The sequence below is a fragment of the Rhinolophus ferrumequinum genome, chromosome 2 (assembly GCF_004115265.2).
Source record: "Rhinolophus ferrumequinum isolate MPI-CBG mRhiFer1 chromosome 2, mRhiFer1_v1.p, whole genome shotgun sequence".
NCBI classification, from domain to species: Eukaryota; Metazoa; Chordata; class Mammalia; order Chiroptera; family Rhinolophidae; genus Rhinolophus; species Rhinolophus ferrumequinum.
This window is the reverse complement of record NC_046285.1, coordinates 106,533,085-106,554,857: the sequence shown is the minus strand read 5'-3', so window position 1 is coordinate 106,554,857 and position 21,773 is coordinate 106,533,085. Positions and strand designations below refer to the sequence as shown.

Sequence of the window (21,773 nt, the reverse complement as noted above, 5' to 3'; positions counted from 1 at the left end):
CAGGCACGTCATTTCATCTCCTGCATCCCTCCTACCACCGGTCTGTGAGACTATGTCCTCGTCCCTCACCTTCCTTCACCCGGATCCTGACTCTAAAGGTAACCGCCACGCCAAAGCAATTCCGGATCACGCTATCATCGGGAAGTTAGGATAGAAAATCGGCTTGCTCGAACTAACTCTTGACTTCGGAAAACAACTATTATGGAATTCTGATGCTGTGAGATAGATTACTGGTCTTGTCAACTCATTTGAGTCAGTGTTTTCTCAAACACTGATCTGTGATGACCCCCTAACCCCACGCCGAGATAGAAAAGACACTTGCTGGACCCTTTGCAGATGGGGGACCAAAGCCAAACACAGCCTCCCTTCTTTATCCTTTCTCCAAAAGCAAATGAACATATGAAAGAAAAAGAAAAATGCTTAAGATGGTAGTTTCTGCCTAGTTGTGGACCTGGTGTTCCCACCGCGTACACACGTGGTGCCCGCGAGCGGGCAGCGGCAGGCGGTGGCGGAAACCTGCAGGGTTTATCCATCGATTCCAAAGAGCTCCCGCGGCAAGGGAGCCTGCTGGCCCTTCCTCTCCTCTCATCCCTCCTCCTCGAAACCCGTCCTCCCCAGGTGCCTTCCTGTCCCAGTGAACTAGAAAGCATGGAGGCAGAATGGCGCCTTCCGGCAGGGACGGGGCTACCCCACTCACCGAGGCAGGCCGGTGGCGATGCAGAAGAGGTCCATGATGTCGCTGGAGTTGCAGTACTTGCTAAAGACCACCTGCAAGACAGAAGAGACAGTCCATGGGAGGGGCAGGAGCGGGCAACTGGCTTCCATGGTGATGTCAGGGCCTCCAGCTTCCTCTCTGACCCCACCCTGCAGGTTTATTTTAAGAGAAAAAAATGTCACCGTGGGCACTGGAATGTTACACATACATTGTTCCATTTAGTTCCACTTAGACAGGTTGTGACAAACTTCATTTTCCTGTTCACTGAAAAGGGTTGTGAGAAACAAAGGTACCACCCACGTAAACACCCTTGCAGGTGACGTGGCTGCGACATGCTCATCATTGGTGATATTTGATGTACTGATTGACAACCTTGCTTAATGATGTCACATTGCAGGGAGTCCCCAATGACCTCATGGGGACCGTTATTAAAAATTTGTTTAAAGGTCTTTAGCTTAAAAAAAAATTGCCTTTTAGGATTTGGGAGCTGAGGTGTGTGAGTAAATCAAAGAAGGAATCATGGAGAAAAGGGCTCCGATGTGAGTCACCGTCTTTGCAGTAAAAGCACGAGGTGCACACCACCTGGCTGCCTGCCCGGCCGACGGGAGAGGACGCGTTGGCATCAGTATCTTCTGTCCAGGGGGTCCCGAGTCCCTCCCTGGCAGGGGCTTCAAGTACAGTGAGGGGGTGTCTTCAAGGCTGGACGGCGCGTGGACGGTCCACGCAAAGCCCCCGTTTTCATCACAGTGGATGCTGTCCTTCCGCGTCGCCCTCTTGGCTATCAGCACGGGCCCCGGGGAGTGCGCAAGCCTGAGCCGGTGGTTACTTCAGTGTCCAGGGCACCATTTTCCCGCTAAGATCAGTTTGCATCTTCCTGTATTGGAAACAGTTAAATACAGCACGCAGGTATTTCCCCCATAAACTCAGCCTGTGACTAACACCACTTCCTGTGTGCTGCTGGCCTGGCAGCGCTGAGATGACGTCACCCTCGGTGACAGGGCCATTAGTCCGCACTGTCCACCCTACTGCAGCTGTCCTGGCTCAGCCCTGGACCCTTGCAGCGGCCTCTGCATGTGTCCCCACTTCTGGTCTCGCCCCAGCGCTGAGCCTTGGTTTCTAGAACTCAGACCTGGTGGTGTCACAGGAAAGGTCCACTTTGTTGCCCGGGCACGTGAAGGCTCCAGGGTTTGTGCCTTCTAGCCTGAGTCCTCTCCCAGCTCCGATCCCCGGCCTTCCTTCCAGTCCACGGATGCCCCACCCCTGGCCCTCTGCTCCTGCCACTGTTCTGAGGTCCCCCCCCTTTCCGATTGCCCTCTCCCTGTATCTGGCATCAGGGCTCAGTGGCAGCCTTTCCCCAACGCCCCAAGCCCACGCCAGAGCCATCTTGCCTTTGACTGTGTGTCAGGCCTGCGTTTTCTGACGGCACGCCCCCCGCGGCCTCTAGCACAGGCCCTGACGTCACAGATCACACCCGGCTTTTCTGGCTGTGCCTTGGGGAGGGATGTGTGGGACGGCTGGGCTGGGTCCCGGCCACTCCCACTGCCCTGGACCGTTTCCGACTTTCCCGTCTTGAACTTGGATGATGTTCATTTCCACTGCGTGGACTGAAGTCCTGCGTCCTGGGTGGGCGGGCTGGCCTGCCTCGGCCCAGGAGAACGGCACCTTTTGTAGCCCTTCAAGGCAGAGGTGACACCTTCCTTTATAAAGGTCCCCGCCCCTGGAGGGGCTCAAGTGCACACAGGCGCTACACGCCTAGTTGGGGGCCTGTCTCAGTCCCTCAGAGTTCTGGGGTGGGCGACTCAGAGGATTTCTTTCCAGTCTCATCTGGCAAGACAGCTTCTAACCATGGACTTTGGGGGGCTTGACTGAAGGAGACACATCAACAACAGCACCTCAAAAGGTGAGGGGGGCTCCTTATGGAGTCACATGACGGGGGGGCTCCCTGACTTTGCCAGAGGGAAGGGACTATGTCAGAGCGCCCCGCCCTCAGGTGAGGCTTTCTCACGCTAGGAGCTGGGAAGACATGTGGGAGGCAGGCTGCCAGGCGGGGGTCTTGGCACTCAGCCTTTGACCTCTGTGGCCTGAGCGAGCTACTCAGCTTCTTTACGTTTCAATTTTATCTTCCTTGTTGCTGTCACTCACAGGTGGCTTGTTTTATACGAACACTTGCCTGGAGGCTCTGTGATCAGCTGGAGGCCAGTTGGTGACTCCATTGAAGGACCACCTCAGACCCCCAGAGGAAGGGACCCCTGGGGACAGGGCTTCCACGGCCTCGCATGGACAATGTTCAGACTGGTCCAGTGGGCTGATTGGGATTTCCAGAACTCTCTTAGTTGAAAAACAGCTTCGTGAGATCGCACAGCCGAGACCCCGCGGCAGGTCGAGTCACACAGGACAGAACGGATGCAGGCGGCACGTGGCACCGGGCTCGTCTGCAGTGCTGCTGACAATGTTTTAATGATTGATTTTCTGGATCGACAGGAAGCTCTCGCTTTCTTCTTAAGCTACCTGTAACTCTTAACCTACTAGATTCTTTTGTAAACCGAAATGAAACATTTGTAAATTACATCTGATTTTTACTGTCTTCCTCCCTTGATTCAGAAACTTTTGGTAAGTTTTTACTTTTCATGGCAATGTACCGATGTACCATGTTTCCCCGAAAATAAGACCTAGCCAGACCATCAGCCCTAATGCGTCTTTTGGGGCAAAAATTAATATAAGACCCAGTCTTATTTTACTATAATGTAAAACTGGGTATTATATAAGACTGGGTCTTATATTAATTTTTGCCCCAAAAGACGCATTAGAGCTGATGGTTGGGGTACATCTTATTTTCAGGGAAACACGGTAGTTATCTGCAAAGTTTCCATAAGAATCTGTCCTCCTTTTTACCAGGAAATAATCAGGGAAATAGGGTTGCAACCGATTTCCTCCCTGACTCCGGTGTGACCGGAATCTTGTACGGATTGTAAGGAGCCCAGTGGGACCACAGGCGCAAGTGTTTGCAGAACCCTCCCTGAGGGTCTGACCTGGAACCTGGCCCTCAGCCTCCCGCCTGCCAGGTGAGAAGAAAGGCCACCCATCGGCAGCACGGGGAACTGGGAATATTCTGGGGAGAAGGGATGAGTTCACCCAAATTTGTAAGACAATCTTGAGCTTGTCTTTCTAGCCTCCAGATAGCAGGTAACGGAAGCCTTAAAAAGTCCAATTACAAAGGCTCCAGGGAGGCAAACTCAAGAGGGCCCCTATGACCGGTGACACTCCTGCTGTCCTGTACAGACTACCCAGCTACACCCAGTGAGGCCAACCTTATTCTGCGGGCCAGAATAATCTTTCTTTGGGGATGTTTTGGACAACAGGCTGGGAAGCTGGGAGGCAATGTGGAATAAGCAGAAAGGATTAATTACGTGGAAACGCACGTTCTGCATATAAATGAGTGGATATTTGATTTCTCCTTTGAAGTGTTTGTAGCACCTTACCAGGAGGTGAGAGGGGTGAGAAGCACGTGGGCCCTTGTGGGGAAGTGCTGGGACAGTGACATCTTTGCAGAGGGTCAGGAGCTGCTTGGGACCAGACCAGCTATTGCGGCTGCGGGAAACCGGCCCCCATAGCTTGGTTGGCCCGAGAAGAGGCCCCACTCCCCAGGCAGTCTTATGAGGACGGCACAGGCTTTCTGTTCACATGTTGAATCATTTTGCAAATCCTTTAGTCTTTATCCAGAAACAAAGAGCACCAAAAAAGGGGGGAGGGGAGATGGATGGTCAAAAAATTTTAAAATGAGATCTGGAGGCAGCAAGATTAATGAAAAACTAAAGAGTTTGTATTGCCATCCAACTTGAGGCAAATCGGGGCTGGAGATCATGAATGAGGACGGCAGGTCACCCCAAACTCTTCTGTGGTTTGACTGACAGCCATGGTATTGGAACAAGACCAGACAAACAAATGAGAATTCGGAGGCCGGATATTGCTCTTCCCTTCTATTCAGCTGGGCCTGTGAATGTCCAGGGAACCTCCTGCTGCTCTCATCACAGAGTGTCTGACACTCACCGGGTGTGAACCCAGGCCCAGCCCCGTGCTAAGGGATCTCCACAAGGAAACTGAGGCACACAGAGCTGCACAAGCCGCCCCCCACCCCCGGGACAGCCAGCGAGTGGCAGTCAGGATCACACCCCAGGCACCACTGCTCAGGGCACACACCTGAGCTCCACGTCCACGACACCAAGTGTCTGCGTGCCTCTGGATGTCTGTACTAAACCAGCCCCCTTCTCGCAATGGTGCTGTGGCAGGAGCGCGGGTCCGACGCTTGTCCCTGCCAAGTACTCCTGTCCACTGCCTTCTGTTTCACCGCGTCCCCCGCCCCACGGGCAAGACGGAAAACACTTGCAGCCTCGGCTGCCACTGTGTAAATGGGCTGCTGACCTCAGCGCCACCTGCCTCTCGGGCCGTGACGAACAACATGTGAGGGAGTGTGTTTGAACGGAATCACTGGGAACACTGCTGTGCGGACATGAATCTCAGTGTCATGCCGTCTCAGTTGGCCATGAATCTCACGGTCCCTGCTGCCTCTAAAACCCTGATTCTGGATGCAAGTCTCCAGGGGTCTCTGAATTGCCAAACGCACCCAGAATGACTTCTGGCCACATTTTGTTTGGTATCCAATTTTATTTTAGTACGAATTCAAATTTACAATCTACAGGGCTTCCAGACCTAGAAGAAAGAATGTCTAAGCCAGGTCCTCTATTTCCACTGCTTCCTGGGGGAGGGGCCGCCCTTGACTCTGGCAAGGCAGGAATGGAGGCCTGAGCACCCCCGCTGCCCAGCTGCAGGCACACGGGCTCCGCTTGGGGTTGGGACTGGCCTTGATCTGTCCCTATCGGTCAACTAGGGCTGTGGTCAGGGCTGTATCCTCCACCCCAGTTGCTGATAGAGTAGACCTGCCCTTACAGGTGGGGTTTAGGAGCGAGACCCAGGGCACTGCAGCGGCCAGCACACACCCATGACAGCCTGGGGGTGCCTCTGGCAATTGGCTGCCCAGCACACTCCCCCCAGCTGGACACAACCCTGTTCCTGGTGATCATCCCCCACCCCGCGGCCTGACCGATGATTGTCTGGCCAGTACCCAGTCACCTTTCCTCACGGGAACTTTTACTAAATGATTCAGAGCTGCTGGCAATTAAGGTCACAGGGAGTCCATCCTGGGTTGACCACACCAGGCCACCCAGACAAATGAGGAGCAGTCCCTGAGAAGGGACAAGGGGGAGGGTAGGAGGGGAGCAGAGAGCGGTGAGCCCAGGACCCCCCAGCTTCCTGGCACCTGGGTCCTGGGGCTTTGTTCTGGGGACTCGCAGTGGCCTTACCGCAGCCTCTTGGTGAGCCCCCACCCACGACAATCGAGACCCGCGCAAACCCAGGCCTTCCTGAACTGGCATAAGAATGTTTCTGAGTATCAAAAGCACTTTGACCAAATACATTTAGAAAAACAGGCTGGTAATTATGGAGCAGATCCAGAGGGCTGCCAAACCCACGTCCAGCTGGGTTAAGGAGACTGGGCAGCGCAGTTTCCACAGGCCTGGGCGTGACTGCTTTTTGATCCTGAGTCCAGAGACCTGGGACGTGATTCTATTGACGAAGCGCCCAGAGAGTCTGTGTTCCTTTTCTCCCCTCTGGACACCTCATTCAGAGGCTCCTGGAGGGCAGGGTGCAGAAAGGGGCCCCTCCAGTCCCTGTTTTCCAGCCACACATTGTGCTGTTTCGAGCCAGAAGGCAGGAGGACGGACGGGTCTGCAGGCCGCCGGGCAGCTCCCAATAATCGAGTTTGCGTGTTATGAGGTTAGGCGGAGAAAGATTTGATCATCTCTGGGCAGGAGCATCTGAAGGGCGCTCTGTGGTCTTCCTACAAACCACCGCACAGAATTAAAGGGCCTCCAAGTTCCCTGGGAACTTTCCACCGGGAAATATGGCTGCGTCTTTCAGTATGAGACGTGCAGTGAGGTTTAGGAAGGGCACCGCGAAGGAAGAGGAGACGGGAGTGAAGGATGAGCTGGCTGAACGTTCTGGAGAGGAAACAGGATTTCTATGATGTGAGCACTGACAGGGACAGAAGACACAGGCCGAAGACAGCAAAGACATGGGGGTGGGGGAGGGGCTCCCGGCCTCAGCAAGACCAACAGAGGCACTGAGAGGTTCACCCACAGATGGGCGGCTCCGCCTGAGCCAGACCTTCCCGAGAAGGTTCTTCCACCGACTGCCTCACACTCAGCCTGGACCTCTCCTGGGTCACCGCGCAGTGTTTTTGTGAATCTGAAACGTGTTGGAATAAAGTCCCACTTTCCAGTTTGGAGGGACTGGTCCAGTGAGATCCCTCCGGTGACCAGTCCTTCAATCCAGCAGCAGATTCTGCCGTGGGGGAAGCTGGCCAGACGGTGACGCATGCAGGTGTCCCGAAGCTCGGGCTCCAGCCCTGCCTCTCGCGAGGGAAGGGGCCTCCGACTGCACTCCCAGCTCCTCTGTGCGTCCCTGACCTTGGAATGCAGCAGGCCCAGCGCCTGCTTTCACGTCCACCCTGGCCCTCACCACAGATGCTCACGGCGGCCACACCGCCTGTTTTCAGACCTGGAGGCCGCGTTGGTCCGGTGCGCCTGGGGCCAGGCTGGGTGCAGCAGGCACTGTCTTCCATTTCTGCCAGACACCAGCTCTGGCTTTTGGAGTGTGTATGTAGGATGCATGCTCCCGTACACGGCGACTTAAAATTCATGCGTGAATTCACATACGTCAAGACGTTTTAAAAAAAAGCTTTGAGAAGAGCTGGTCTTATGTCCACAATCTATTCTTTTTCTTCTTGTGTTCTCCTTTTTCAGGGTGGCTGACCAAGGAGCCACCGGGGTGGAGAACCGCCCAGAGCTGGGCCTCCGTGGTGCCAGGCGCACAGGGCAGGACCAGAGGGAAGGGGAGAGGGCAGCCCGCAGGGGGCTCAGCTATAGAGGGACCGGGCAGGAGTGCCTGAGAAAGCAGGGGTGTGGGCTCCACATAGAAACATGACTCTCATCCACCCTGCCTTTGGGGCATCTATTCAGTCCAAGTGTGGTTGGCTGTGGCCACTGAGGAAGTTATTCCTTCTTCACAGCTGCAAGGAGTTGGGGGAAAGGGCTTGGGGGAGGGGGAGTCGTGATAGCAGCAGAGGAACGCAGACAGCAGAGGGGTAGCCAAGCACCCCCTCTGAGCACCCCAAGCTCTGTGTCCCCTTCTTCCACACTGACTGGGGAGCAGACCCCCCCCAGTTCAGTTTTCTATTTCTATTTGAATAGAAATTCTTTGCAGCTGCTGAGAACATTTCTTGCTGCATTTGTCAAATTCTACTTTGGATTGGCACGAAGTCAATGACCCCTAGAAGTTGTGGGTTTCTCACACAGATATTTGTAGGGCTATGTTATGAAATGCTCCCAACCCAGGACAAAGACAATAACTGAATGGCAGTTTAGGTTTGGGTTGAGTTTTGCAGGCTAGGAAAGACAAAAACCACAACTATCACAGAGGAGTTCCTTACGTGGGGCCAGGCAAGGTGGGGGGATGGCTGGAGGTACCCTGCAAGGGAGCAGCTGCCTCCCCAGAATTTTCTCAGGGAGCCCAGATACGAGCTTCTTCACCGGGGAGACGATCTCACCAAGCTGGTGTGGCTTGATTCCCTTTCAAAATCACAGACAACGTCTGTGTTACTGTTTGAAATCATGAACAACTATCTGTGTCATGCTGTTGGGGGCTGTTGTAAAACACGCCGTTCTGTTCATTGTCTCGCTGGTATCGCTTACACAAACTGTGAGATGTTCTATTCAATCACCTGAGCGACAATTTCACAGCGTTTCTTTGACGCTGGAGTAATGATTCTGGAGCCAAATGTTCCACCTTAGAATTCTCCTACAGTCTTTCCCCAGGTGATTTTAAATGGGTACAGGGGAAGGTGACAGCCAGGTCCCAGAGGCAGAGGCTCCCCCAAAGCATCGTAAACCTCAGCGTTACACATTCTCACACTTTTATTTACTCTTGTAACTTGACCACCATGTTGATGCATGATCAAAGTCACCCTGACATCAGAAATCTCTACCCAACCCAAATAAGGGCACTGACTTCTACAAAGAGTCACATTGGCCTCCAAGAAACCGAAGGCCAATAATCAAATTGGTCCAAGTGAAAAAGGGGTGGATGGCCAAAATCTGGAAGCAACCCAGCCGCCCTTCGACGGGTGGCTGTTAAACACGCTGCGTTGGGTACCGGGCCGTGAAGCACTGCTCAGCAAGGAAGACAAAAGAACTACTGACCCACCCACCCGCTGCCATGGGCCTCCAGGGGTCTAACCCCAAAAGGTCACACCCTGTTGGATTCCATTCATATGACACTCCTGCAATGACAAAATTATAGAGATGGAGAGCAGGTTCATGTTTGCGGAGTTAGGGACGCATCGGTTGTGGGGGTGGGGAAGGTGGGCGTGGTTCCAAAAGGGACAGAACTGTTCTGTATGGAGATGGTGGTGGAGGACACGAGGACCTCTGCCTGCGATGGAACCGTATAGAACTGAATCCACGCACTCACATGAGCACAGCACAGGAGACCTGAGGAGCGTGGTGGCTCGTCTCACTGGCAACATAACATCCTGGTCGGGACACTGCACTGTCGCTTGCAAGATGTCACCACCCGGGGAACCTGAGTGAGGGACACAGGTCTCTCCATAGTATTTCTAACAACACATGAATCCACAATAATCCCCAAGAGCTTATTTGAAATAAAGTGACGGCACCAACTCGTCTGGAGTGTGAGGGGGATGCCTTTGAGGAATGTATGTCCACGTAGCCCTGGTGGGAAGCCGTGTGGCAGCACGCGTGCCCTCTGACGCAGAATCCCGTTTCTAGGTTCTTTTTTTCCCCCCTTCTTCCGCCTCCCCCACGCCCCACTCCAGTTCAAGCCGTTGTTTCTCAGTCTAGTTGTGTAGGACACAGATCCCTGGCCCATGCTGGTGTTATGCGCCTTGGCTACCCCGGCTGAGGCCGTCGGTCGGCTGCTCACAGCAGCTCACGGCAGCTGTCGCCGGCTGCCGGCCACTCAGGACAGCACACAGTAGCCCACGGCAGCCCGCAGCAGCTCACACTGACCTCAGCTGCTCACGGCAGCCCAGCTCCAGGGAGAGCTGTTGTTCACAGTCTTAGCTGTAGAGGGCGCAGCTCACTGGCCCATGTGGGGATCGAACTGGTGACCTTGGCGTTAGGAGCAGGGTGCTCCAACCACCTGAGCCACCAGGCTGGCCCAGGAATTATTCTTAAGGAAATAATAACAGCAAACATAATAACAAGGCATTTATTAAGTGTCAGGCAGCATTCTGGGTGCTTTCCATAAATCAGCTTATCTTCAGGGTAAGCCCGTGCCTTCCCAGGTTCCCACCCAAACCACTGTCCTGTGCTGTCACTCTGCCAGTAAAGACACATTGCTAGGGACGTGCCTCTTCTTTATTAATTGCATGGGATTAAGCTACATAGCTCACAAACGATGAAATTATTACATTTTAGTAAGTCTCCATGATGGAACATTCTATAGGCATTAAAATCACATTTTTGAAGACTATTTAATGCTATATGGGAAATGCTGCTGATGTAATGCTGAGTGAAAGTGATCAGGATAAAAAAATTATGTAAAGAAAGAAACACACATGCGCGTGCACACGCACACACACGCGCTCACTCAGGAGAAAACAGCAGCGGGACAGGTCCTGAAGTGTTAGCGGTCTCGTCTTCCTGGTGCGATAATGGGTTATTTCATTGCTGTTTTTATATTGCTCTGCATTTTTCAAATATTCTGCAATGAATACGCAGGGCTTTTATAACCAAGAGAGTATTTCCGTGGACCTAGCTGTGGAGGCTGGGGATGGATAACAGAGCTAGCTCACGAAGGGTCCCTGCAAGGAGCGCACTGCACAGCAATCCCACGGAATTCTTCAGAGAGAAAAAAGGTCTTTACCACTTTTATTGGGAAAGAGTACTATTTGGCATTAAGCCGAGCAGATGAGAAAATTAAACAACAGTTAACCAGGGGACAGAATTCAGAATTTAAATAGCATTTAGCTAGGAGTGGGGGGAACATGTGCCTGAGAGGGAGGCACCAGGAGTGAATCAGAGAAGAGGGGGAGGGGCAAAGACAGTGGCAGAACCGGGGTGGGGGTGGGGAGGGGGCGGAATCAGAAGATGGAGAGCAAAGACCAAGCCAGGTGCCTCCTGGGATGGACCCGGGGGAAGGTTCTGTGCTGGCCACAGGTAGGGGTACGCAGGCTGAACAAAGACCAAGGGAAGCTGAGGCCCTGCAGACAGAACGGGGAGAGGGGAGCCGCTGCTCCCACCCCCACAGTCCCTCTGGGTCTGAGTGCAGCCCGGAGGCAGGCCTCACTCCCCCTAGAGTAAAAGGACTCCTGTTAAAGAATTTCTAAAGCTCCAGACCTTATCCCAATGCCACTCAGATCCATGCATCTTCAAAACCCCACTGCAGTGAGCTTGGGCCAGACAGCAGGGGGGAAGCCACACCCAGACTCCCAGAAGGGGGTTCTGGTAGACCAGTGCTGCCCTGGGGCACGTGAGGGGGTGAGGGTGGTCCTGGCAGCACTGCATCCAGACCTGCTTCCTTTACGTAGATGGACTTAAACTCCTTTCCACAGTAATTACAAAGCAGCACTCGGCTGGAATAACTCACATATCAACGCATTCTAGGAGGGACATGTCATCTTAGGGCTCAGGTCCATTCGGTCGGTGCCCACGAGGCAGCCCACGACCACCCACGTGTTTCGTAGATGCCTGCTGGCTGGCGAGTTGTGGGGCTACCCTGCGCAGGTATTCAAGCCCGTCCACGTTCCCAGAATGGTGCAGCCCAGGGCCCACCTCAGGCAGTGTTTGGGGGGTCGGCAAGACAAACGGATCTTGATGTCAATGTGAGCCGTGGCTCTTGCCCGGAAGCCCCAATTCCAAAGGTGGTGCTCACACAAGGACACTCTCCGTTCCCATTGATCCTCTAGTGGGTGCTCTAGATTTGAATTTATAGAATAAATGGGGACTGATGCATGTCACTTAACTGTTTATATAAACTTTACATATTAGAATTGCATGTAACATGATGAGAAAAAAACAGTTCAGTTGCTAAAACGGTGCAAGTCACTGCACTAACTCTTTGGCCATCGGGGCAGAGAGGGGCCTGGAAAGGAGGACAGTCAGCAGAGTGAGCTTGGTGAGTGGCTGCTCTTACTCTCAGCTGCTGTCGGCCATTCCAGCTGTCTCACGCACACCGCCAGGATCACCCCTAGCCGGATGTCGGTGCTGTGCACTGCTCCAGGCACAAGCAGGGAAGAGGGCTGGGTAGGGAGGAGTCAGAGATGTGAGTTCACTGTCAGCCCCTCCCGTTACCAGCTTGGCCCAGAGCAGATTGCTTCATCTGTCTGCGGCTCTGATTCTTCATCTGCAGAGTGAGGATAATCCCACCTCACCCACGGAGTGCTAGGATTCAGCGTGACATACAGAAGGCCTGGTACACATTAAGTGACAAGTGAATGGAGCTGTGATTACAGGAGGGGCCCCTTGAAATGCTTCCTCGGGATGGGAGACTCCTCCTTGACCCCTCAAAGGCCATTTGCACAAGTAAGATGCACTGTGGATGTTCAGCCTGGATGTTCAGCCTCAGTGTGTGTTTCGGTCGAGTACAGGACAGAAGGAGGTCTTAACGTGGGGCTGCCGCCGTGAAGCAGGTTCTGGTTCTCTAACTGACCTTCCTGCATTGTCAACCTCATCCAACTACATCCAAATTGCAATGACAACCGCGTCAGGTCAGTACAAGTGTGCATTAGTTACTAGGTCACCAGGCAGGATTTAACAAAAAAAGCTGATAGGCTAAATGATCGATTTGACCTTACTCTGGTTAGTGTTCGTTTTCTCTTCCATTAAATATGGAAGGAAGTCTTTGGAAGATGAGGTCCTTGTGGGCAGGACTGGGTCAGTTCCTTCGCATCCCGACAGTGAACACAGGATCTATCGGATCAGAGAAAGTATCCTCCTGTGTGAACGGAGTTGATGCTGAATTTTGTGTCTGCTGGTTTTATGTTCCACCACTAACAATGCCAACGCCACTATGACCACTATCATCTCCACCATCACTGCCATCACCATCACCACCATCACCACCACCATCACCACCATCAACATCAACAAACACTCCATCATCACCACCACCATCGCCTCTACCACCACCACCTAACAGGATTCAGCCCACACTTGGGCCAGAACCTGAGCCAAGTGCCTTACAAGCCCTATGACCTTGGTCCTTGTAAGAACCTCATAAGCTTGGTGACATCATCATTCCATCACAGATGAGGACTCTGAGCCACAGTGAGAAAAGCAGCTGGCTTGGCCTGGTCAGTGTGGTCCAGGGTGCAACTCGGACTCACCTGGCTCCAAGCCCAGAGATTTGTGCTATACCTGAAATCAGACTTTTAGTGGAGGTCTGCATGGGAAGTAGAAGTGGTCTCTTGGCCTATTTGCCACTGTCACTCCCTGTTAATGGCGTGTACATTCTCTGTTTGTCTCATTCTCAAATTACAGATACTTCCTTCTGATTGTATAGTTGGAATGACTATTGATTTGGGCCCTCCTCCCAGAGGAAAGCAAACCAATTCAAATTCCTTTTCTTTTGTCTATCAGACCATGGCTTGCTTTTTATAGCATTTATAAGCTATCAAGCTTTTATACAAGCTTCTATAAGCTTTCATAAGGCTTTGTCTGCCACACACCAGAGCATTTCAGTCTGCCTCCTGGACCTCGTGCTCCATCTCTAGGAACTAGAACCCAACCAGCCCAGCCCATGGAACAGTCAAACCCCAACCCAAAGTGAATTCACAACTTTTCTATCTTTGGGTGAGTTTAAAAGTGAATTTCCATTACCTTTTGGACATTTGAGAATTCCAAGTGTTTAATATATAAAACAAGTTAAAAAGAGACCAAGATCAAAATCCCACATTTTTGTGTTATTACTCAAGAAATAAACACATGTTCACTAAAGAAAACATTGTACACTATCTACCCAGCTACTTATGTATATCTGCAATTCATCTGCAACTCACCTCTGATTATAAATTATATATAATTGTCCACTGTGGTGCCCCTTATTTTTAGAACACTTAACAGTGATATCACATTAAGAATGGATTATAGTTACAAGCAACTATACACCAACAAATTAAACAGCATGGAAGAAATGGATAACTTTCTAGAAGCATACAAACTTCAGCATACAAAGGCTGACTCAAGAAGAAACGGAAAATCTGAATAGACCGATTACTATCAATAAATTGAATCAGTAATCAACAAGCTCCCAACAAACAAAAGCCTGGACCAGATGGCTTTACAGGTGAATTTTACCAAACATTCAAAAAAGAATTATCATCTATTCTCTTCAAACTATTCCAAAAAATCCAGAAGGAGGGAAGGCTCCCAAACTCTTTTTACAAGGCCAATATCATCCTGATTCCAAAAACAGACAAAGACATTACAAAAAAAGAAAACCACAGGCCAATATCCCTAATGAACATAGATGCAAAATCCTTAACAAAATATTAGCAAATTGAATTCACCAACACATTCAAAAGATCATACACCACGATCAAGTGGGATTCACTCCTGGTATGCAAGGTTGGTTCACTACCTACAAATCAATAATGTGATACACCACATTAACAAAATGAAGAGTAAAAAGCATATGGTCCTATCAATAGATGCAGAAAAAGCATTTGACAAAATCCAGCATCCATTTATGATAAAAACTCTTAGCAAAGTGGGAATAGAGGGATCATATCTCAACATAATAAAGACCATATGTCATAAACCCACAGCTAACATCACACTCAATGGGGAAAAGCTAAAACCATTCCCTCTAAGATCAGGAGCAAGGCAAGGATAACCACTTTCTCCACTTTTATTCAACATAGTGCTGGAAGTTCTAGCGACAGCAATCAAACAAGAAAAAGAAATAAAAGGCATCCAAGTGGGAAAGGAAGAATTAAAATTGTCATTATATGCAGATGTCATGATATTATACATAGAGAACCCCAAAGACTCCACCAAAAACTATTAAAATAATAAATGAATTTAGTAAAGTAGTGGGATACAAAATTAATATTCAGAAATCAGTTGCATTTGTGTACACCAATAACAAACTATCAGAAAGAGAAATTAAGAACACAATCCTATTTACAACTGCTTCAAAAACAATAACATACTTAGGAATAAATTTAACCAAAGAAGTAAAAGGCTTGTACTCAGAAAATTGTAAGACACTGAAGAGAGAAATTAAAGAAGATACAAATAGATGGAAACACGTATCATGCTCACGGACAGGAAGAATTAATATAGTTAAAATGTCCATATTACCTAAGGCAATATATAGATTCAACGCAATTCCTATCAAATTACCAATGGCATTTTTCACAGAACTAGAACATATATCCTAAAATTTATATGGAATCATAAAAGACCCCAAATAGCCATGGCAATCTTGAGAAATAAGAACAAAGCGGGAGGTATCATCAAATCATACTACAATCAAAACATCATGGCATTGGCATGAAAACAGACACACAGATCAACGGAACAGAATAGAGAGTCCAGAAATAATTCCATGTCTATGTGGTAATTTAATCTACGACAATGGAAGCAAGAATTTACATTGGGGTAAAGACAGTCTATTCAATAAACAGTGCTGGGAAAACTGGACAGACACATGCAACAAAAATGAAACTGGACCACCTTCTTACACCATATACGAGAATAAATTCAAAATGGATTAAAGATTAAAATGTAAGATCCGAAACCATAAAACTCCTAGAAGAAAATATAGGAAGTAAATTTGCAGACATTACCCTTAGTAGTATTTTTACTGATAAATCCCCTTGAGCAAGGGAAGCAAAAGAAAAAATAAATATATGGGATTACATCAAACTAAAAAGTTTTTTTCACAGCAAAGGAAATCATCAATAAAACTAAAAGGAATCCTACTGAATGGGAGAAGATATTTGCCAATGATACATCTATCTGACAAAGGGTTAATATCCAAAATTTATAGAACACTCATACAACTCAACACCAAAAAAACCCAAACAACCCAATTAAAAAATGGGCAGAGGACATGAAGAGACATTTCTCTAAAGAGGACATACAGATGGTCAACAGACATGAAAAAATGCTCAACATCACTAATCATTAGAGAAATGCAAATAAAAACCACAATGGGATACCACCTCACTCCGGTCAGAATGACTATCATCAATAAGTCAACAAACAACAAGTGCTGGCGAGGATGTGGAGAAAAGGCAACCCTCATGCACTTTTGGTGAGATTGCAGATTGGTGCAGCCACTATGGAAAATTGTATACAGAGGTATCTCAAAAAATTAAAAATGGAACTGCCTCATGACCTAGCAATTCCACTCTTGGGTGTCTATCTAGAGAAATCCAAAACACCAATTAGAAAAAATATATGTACCCCTATGTTTACTGCAGTGCTATTCACAATAGCCAAGACATGGAAACAACAGAAATGGATTAAGAAACTGTGATACATTTATACAATGGAATATTACTCGGTCATAAAAAAGAATGAAATCTTACCATTTGCAACGATATGGGTGGACCTAGAGAACATTATGCTATGTGAAATAAGTCAGACAGAGAAAGACAAATACCATATGATCTCACTTATATGTGGAATCTAAAGAATAGAATAAATGAGCAAACTAAACAGAAAGAGTTTCAGAGATATAGAGTAAAAGCTCATGGTTGCTAGATGGGAGGGGGTGGGGATGAGGGAGAAGGTGTAGGGATTAGAAGGTACAGATTGGTGGCCACAATATTGCCACAGGGATACGAAAGACAGTTTGGGGAATATAATCAATAATGTTGTAAAGATTTTATAGGCTGTCAGATGGGCACTTGTCTTATTAGGGAGACCACCTCAGGGACTGTGGAGATGCCTGACCACTGCACTGTACACCTGAAGCTGAATAATATTGAATGTCAACTACAATTAAATATGTAACACATATAGTCACGGGATGTAAAGTACAGCATAGGGAATACAGTCAAGGGAATTGTAACAGCTATATATGATGTCAGAAAGGTAGTAGATTGGGGGTGGGGAGTTATCACTTTGTGAGGGGTATAAATGTCTATTACATTGTTTTGTACACCAGAAACTAATAAAAAAAAGAAAAAAGAAAAAGAATGAATTATAGTTAACTACCAGGTAGGCGATCACTGCTTTTTTTGCTAAAACAAAATCTGTATACAAGGCCTTATTTCCCTTTCCAATTTAGGAGGTGGTTTTCTGGTCATTGCACTTGAAAAGAATATAAAATAAAAACAGTAACTACCATTTATTACTATAAGCAGACACATGGCATAGTCTCTCTCTAAAAAAAGAAAAAAAAACACCATAAAACTTTGCACAATGGAAACACTCAAACATGTACAAAAGCAGAAGGCATGGCTCCGTGAAGCCTCACTCCCCACCTCCCAGCTTCAAAAGCTATCACCACAAGACCCATCCTGCTTCGTCTGCACCCCAATTTCTCCCCACACCTGAGTTATTTTAAAGCTCGTTCTAGACATCATATTGTTTAATCTGTATGTATTTCAGTGTGGATCTCTAAAATATAAGATTTCTTTCTTATGGCTTAAGATGGCCACAGTGCAATTATCACATGGAAAGAAAATTAACATCCCTTATCTCAAGTTAATATATATACAGAGGGTGCCAAAAAAATGTACACACATTTTAAGAAAGGAAAAAACTATTAAAATTGTAATACTCAATTTATACCGATAACAAAAGATGAATACAAGTCACATTTGACTTCTGCAATTACAAGAGGTGCTCAAAGTGGTTACCACTAGTGTCCAGACACTTCTGATTACAGCGAACTACTGCTTGAGCATAGACAACATTTTTAAAATGTGTATACATTTTTTTGGCACCCCAGTATATACGTTTCAAAAATGAGAACTAATAGGTGTTCTTTACAACTAAATTATAGAACAATCAACCTGGAGAACCATCTGAAGTCTAGCCAAACAGAAGTCCTATAACCAAAAACATAAAGAAGAAGCCATATCGAGAACGGTAGGTGGGGTGGAGATGGGGAACTGGCCCCAAACTTCTGTGTGGTGGTTGAGAATCAGGAGAAATATCTTGGCCATGGAGGTTCCCCTCCCTAGAGGAGGGAGGGACCCCAGCCCCCCACACCAAGCTCCCCAGCCCAGAATACTGGTGCTGGGAAGAGGAGCCCCCACAACATCTGGCTGTAAAAAATAGTGGGGATTCTGACCGTTCAGGTGGAATGGAAGGCAGCAGGAAACCCAGCTGTCCTCTTAAACGGCCTGAGAACAGACTTGTTTGCTTGCAGGCACTCACCTTGGGCTCCAGTGGAGGGACAGTGACTTGAGGAGCATCAGAGGCATATGGGGGGCAGACTGAGGTGTGTGGCTTCAGGGCTGGAGGACAGTCGGTAGGCATTTTCCCTGTGAGGAGACCTCCTCCTGTGCGGCCGGCAGGCAGGCGCCATTTTTCCTGTGTTGAGCCCACCCCCTAAGCTTCCAGCCAAACCTGAATCTGATTGGCCTGTTGAGCTCCAGGGCTCTACCCTGCTGACTCACTGGGACTCCGCCCGCCCAACTCTCACACTGCTAGAGGCTTTTTCTCCATGAGCAGCCAGCTCCTCACGCATTGCGATCTTTCTTGGAAAACTATCCGAGTCTGACAAACTCCAGGTGGGCAACAACCAGCCTCAATGTGCTCTGAGACTTTTGCTGAGTCACTCCAGGCTCAGCACTGGCACCAAACCAGAGTCTATACTAACCTGGTGACTACAGCTCTTCCCACTCTAGTGATTCCCTGAGACCCTGCCTCACTCAACTTGCATACTGCGTGAGGCACTATCACTGGCTGAACCTAAAGGGAGCTGGCAGGTGGCAACAGGCCTCCAGGTGGCTTTTTGAGGAGTGTGAGGACGGAGTCCCAGAGAGCAGTTTCCAGGCTCTTGGCCTCACATGGAGGGGTGCTGGCTCGGTTATTAGATGGCTGTCGGCTGTGATCACACGGCCATCAGCTGTAACTAGTTGGCCACTAGCTGTAATCGGTTAGCCATTAGCCACTAATATACCTGCCATGGCTATGTTGGCAAGTTGCTTGGTAGGCAGAAAGTCAGACTGCAGATTGCAGATTGTGTGACTCCTGCTTCCTGTGTCTCCAACCCAGTCACCAGCAAGAATATAGTGGTATGACTTCCCTTTCTATGGCTCCGTGGGTGTTCCTTTTTGGCCTCACCATATTCTGTGTCCACCCACCAAGAGCGGGACCGGAGACCCTGCATTACAAGGAGCTACCCCAGTCCTGGTACTGATAGCAGCCTTCCTCAGTTCACAGTGTGGCCTCTTTCACATGCCTCCGGGTTTAGCACAGGCAGCAAACAACTGCAGATAGCTTTGTAGCCCCTCATCAGTCACAAGCAGTGGGTGGCCTGGGCCTGTACCCGAGCCCCTCCCAAGAGGCCCCAGAACCAACCTACTTGGAGGTTGGCTTCAGACCATAGCAGAGCACCGCCTAATTAGCCCCACAAGTGGCACACACAAAGGATGGTCTGAACAGGCAACAGAGCCCACTGGGGTGAATCCCACTCAGTGAGGTAAGCCCCGCACACATCAGCCCATAAGCTGTAGACGTGGCCAAACCTCACAGCCAGTCAGCCTGATGGTCAATCCCACCCACTGATGTGCCAATAGCAATCAAGGCTCAACTATAACAGAAGTGCACACATAACCCACACAAGGGACACTCCTGGAGCATGGCTCAGGTGACCAGGGAGACTGTGCCACTCGTTCCCACAAGACACCTACTACATAAGGCCACCCAGCCAAGACTGGGAGACATAGCTGATCTATCTAATACATAGAAACAAACACAGAGAGGCAGACAAAATGAGGAAACAAAGAAATATGTTCCAAATGAAAGCACAGGAGGAAATGGAGGCAAGCAACCTACCAGAGACAGAGTTCAAAACAAAGGTTATAAGAATGCTTAAGGAACTGAGTGGAAACTTCAACAAAGAGATTTCAAATATAAAAAAGGACATGGAAACCATAAAAAAAGTCAGAAGTGAAGAATACAGTAACTGAAATGAAGAATGCATTAGTTACTGCAGATGAGATAAAGCAGAGGATCGAATCAGTGATTCGGAAGACAAGGTAGCAGAAAACACCCAATCAGAACAGCAAAAAGAAAAAAGAATTAAAAAAAAAATGAGGATAGTTTAAGAGACCTCTGGGACAACATCAAGCGTAACAACATTCACATCACAGGGGGATCAGAAGGAGAAAAGTGAAAGCAAGGGATTGAGAACCTATTTGAAGAAATAACGACTGAAAACTTTCCCAACCTGGCAAAGGAAATAGAAATACAAGTCCAGGAAGCGCAGAGAGTCCCAAACAGGATGAACCCAAACAGGCCCACACCGAGGCACATTATAATTATAACGCCAAAGGTTAAAGACAAAGAGAGAATCTTAAAAGCAGCAAGAGAAAAGCAACTAGTAGCTTATGAGGGAGTTCACAGAAGACTGTCACCTGATTTCTCAACAGAAACTTTGCAGGCCAGAAGGGATTGGCACAAAATATTCAATATTATGAAAAGCAAGGACCTACAACCAAGACTATTCTACCCAGCAAGGCTACCATCTAAAATTGGAGGACAGATAAAGAGCTTCCCAGACAAGAAAAAGCTGAAGGAGTTCATCACCACCAAACCAGTATTACAAGGAATGTTAGAGGGAATTCTTTAAGACGGGGGGGGGGGGGGGGGAATTAAAGTTATGAATAATAAAATAGAAATAGCTATCATATCTATCAACAATTACTTTCTATGTAAATGGATTAAATGCTTCAATCAAAAGACACAGGAGAGCTGAATGGATAAGAAAAAAAAACCCTTACATATGAATAAAAGACACACAGGGATGAAAAAACGTATTTCATGAAAATGGAAAAAAAAAGCAAAAAAAAAAAGTTTGGGTAGCAATGCTTATATCAGGCAAAACAGACTTTAAAACAAAGGCTATAACAAGAGATAAACAAAGGACTTAACAATGCCACTTCTGGGTACTTAGCCAAAGAAACCCAAAACACTACTTCGAGGGAATGTGTGCATCCATAAGTTCACTGCAGCATTGTTTACAATGGCCAAGATGTGGAGGCAGCCTGGGTGTCCGTTCATGGAAGAATGAATAAAGAGGAGGCGGTACATATATGCAATGGAATATTGCTCGGCCAGGGAAAGGAATGGGTTCTTCATCTGCAGCGGCCTGGATGGACCTGGAGGGTATTGTGTTGAGTGGAGTGTCAGACAAAGACAGATGCAACGTGATTTCTCTTATATGTGGACTCTAAGAACAAAATTAACACACAAATCAGAAACAAACGCATAGATACAGAGAGCGTTTTGATGTTTGCCAGACAAGAGGAGGGTTGGGGTATGGGTGAAAGAAGGGAAGGGGATTAATAAGTACAAATAGGTTGGTACAAAGTAGTCATCCGGATGTGGGGTATAGCATAAGGGATATAGTCAATAATATTGTAACAACATATGATGTCAGATGGGTACTAGATTGTTGGGGTGATAGATAGGAGGGGCTTGGGGGGCAGGGTGAAAAAGGTCAAGGAATTAGTAGTACAGAGTGGTACTTACAAAATAGTCATGGAAATGTAAAGTAAAGCACAGGGAATGTAGTCAATGATATGGTAATAACTACGTCTAATGCCAGGCGGGTACTAGACCAGTCTGGGGTGGTCACATCTTAAATTATATAAATGTCTAATCACTATGCTGTACACCTGAAATTAATATAATATTGAATGTCAAGTGTAATTGATAAATTTAAAAATGGGGAAAGGGGAAGGGGAATAAGAGGTCCAAATTTCCAGGTATAAAACAAACAAGTCATGGGG

General features: G+C 48.2%; 1 protein-coding gene across 3 annotated transcripts in view; it reads right to left on the bottom strand.

The window, feature by feature from the left end:
• The window catches only part of PDE9A (phosphodiesterase 9A), a 97,065-nt gene that overhangs the window by 63,159 nt on the left and 12,133 nt on the right, over positions 1-21,773 (bottom strand). For 2 of the 3 annotated variants that reach the window (XM_033126980.1, XM_033126981.1), the window contains exon 2: positions 698-768. In XM_033126980.1, the coding sequence (XP_032982871.1) occupies positions 698-768 (71 nt within the window). Of the gene's footprint in view, positions 1-697; positions 769-1,305; positions 1,542-21,773 lie in introns of those variants that run through there. The other variant, XM_033126984.1, reaches the window with a different exon arrangement.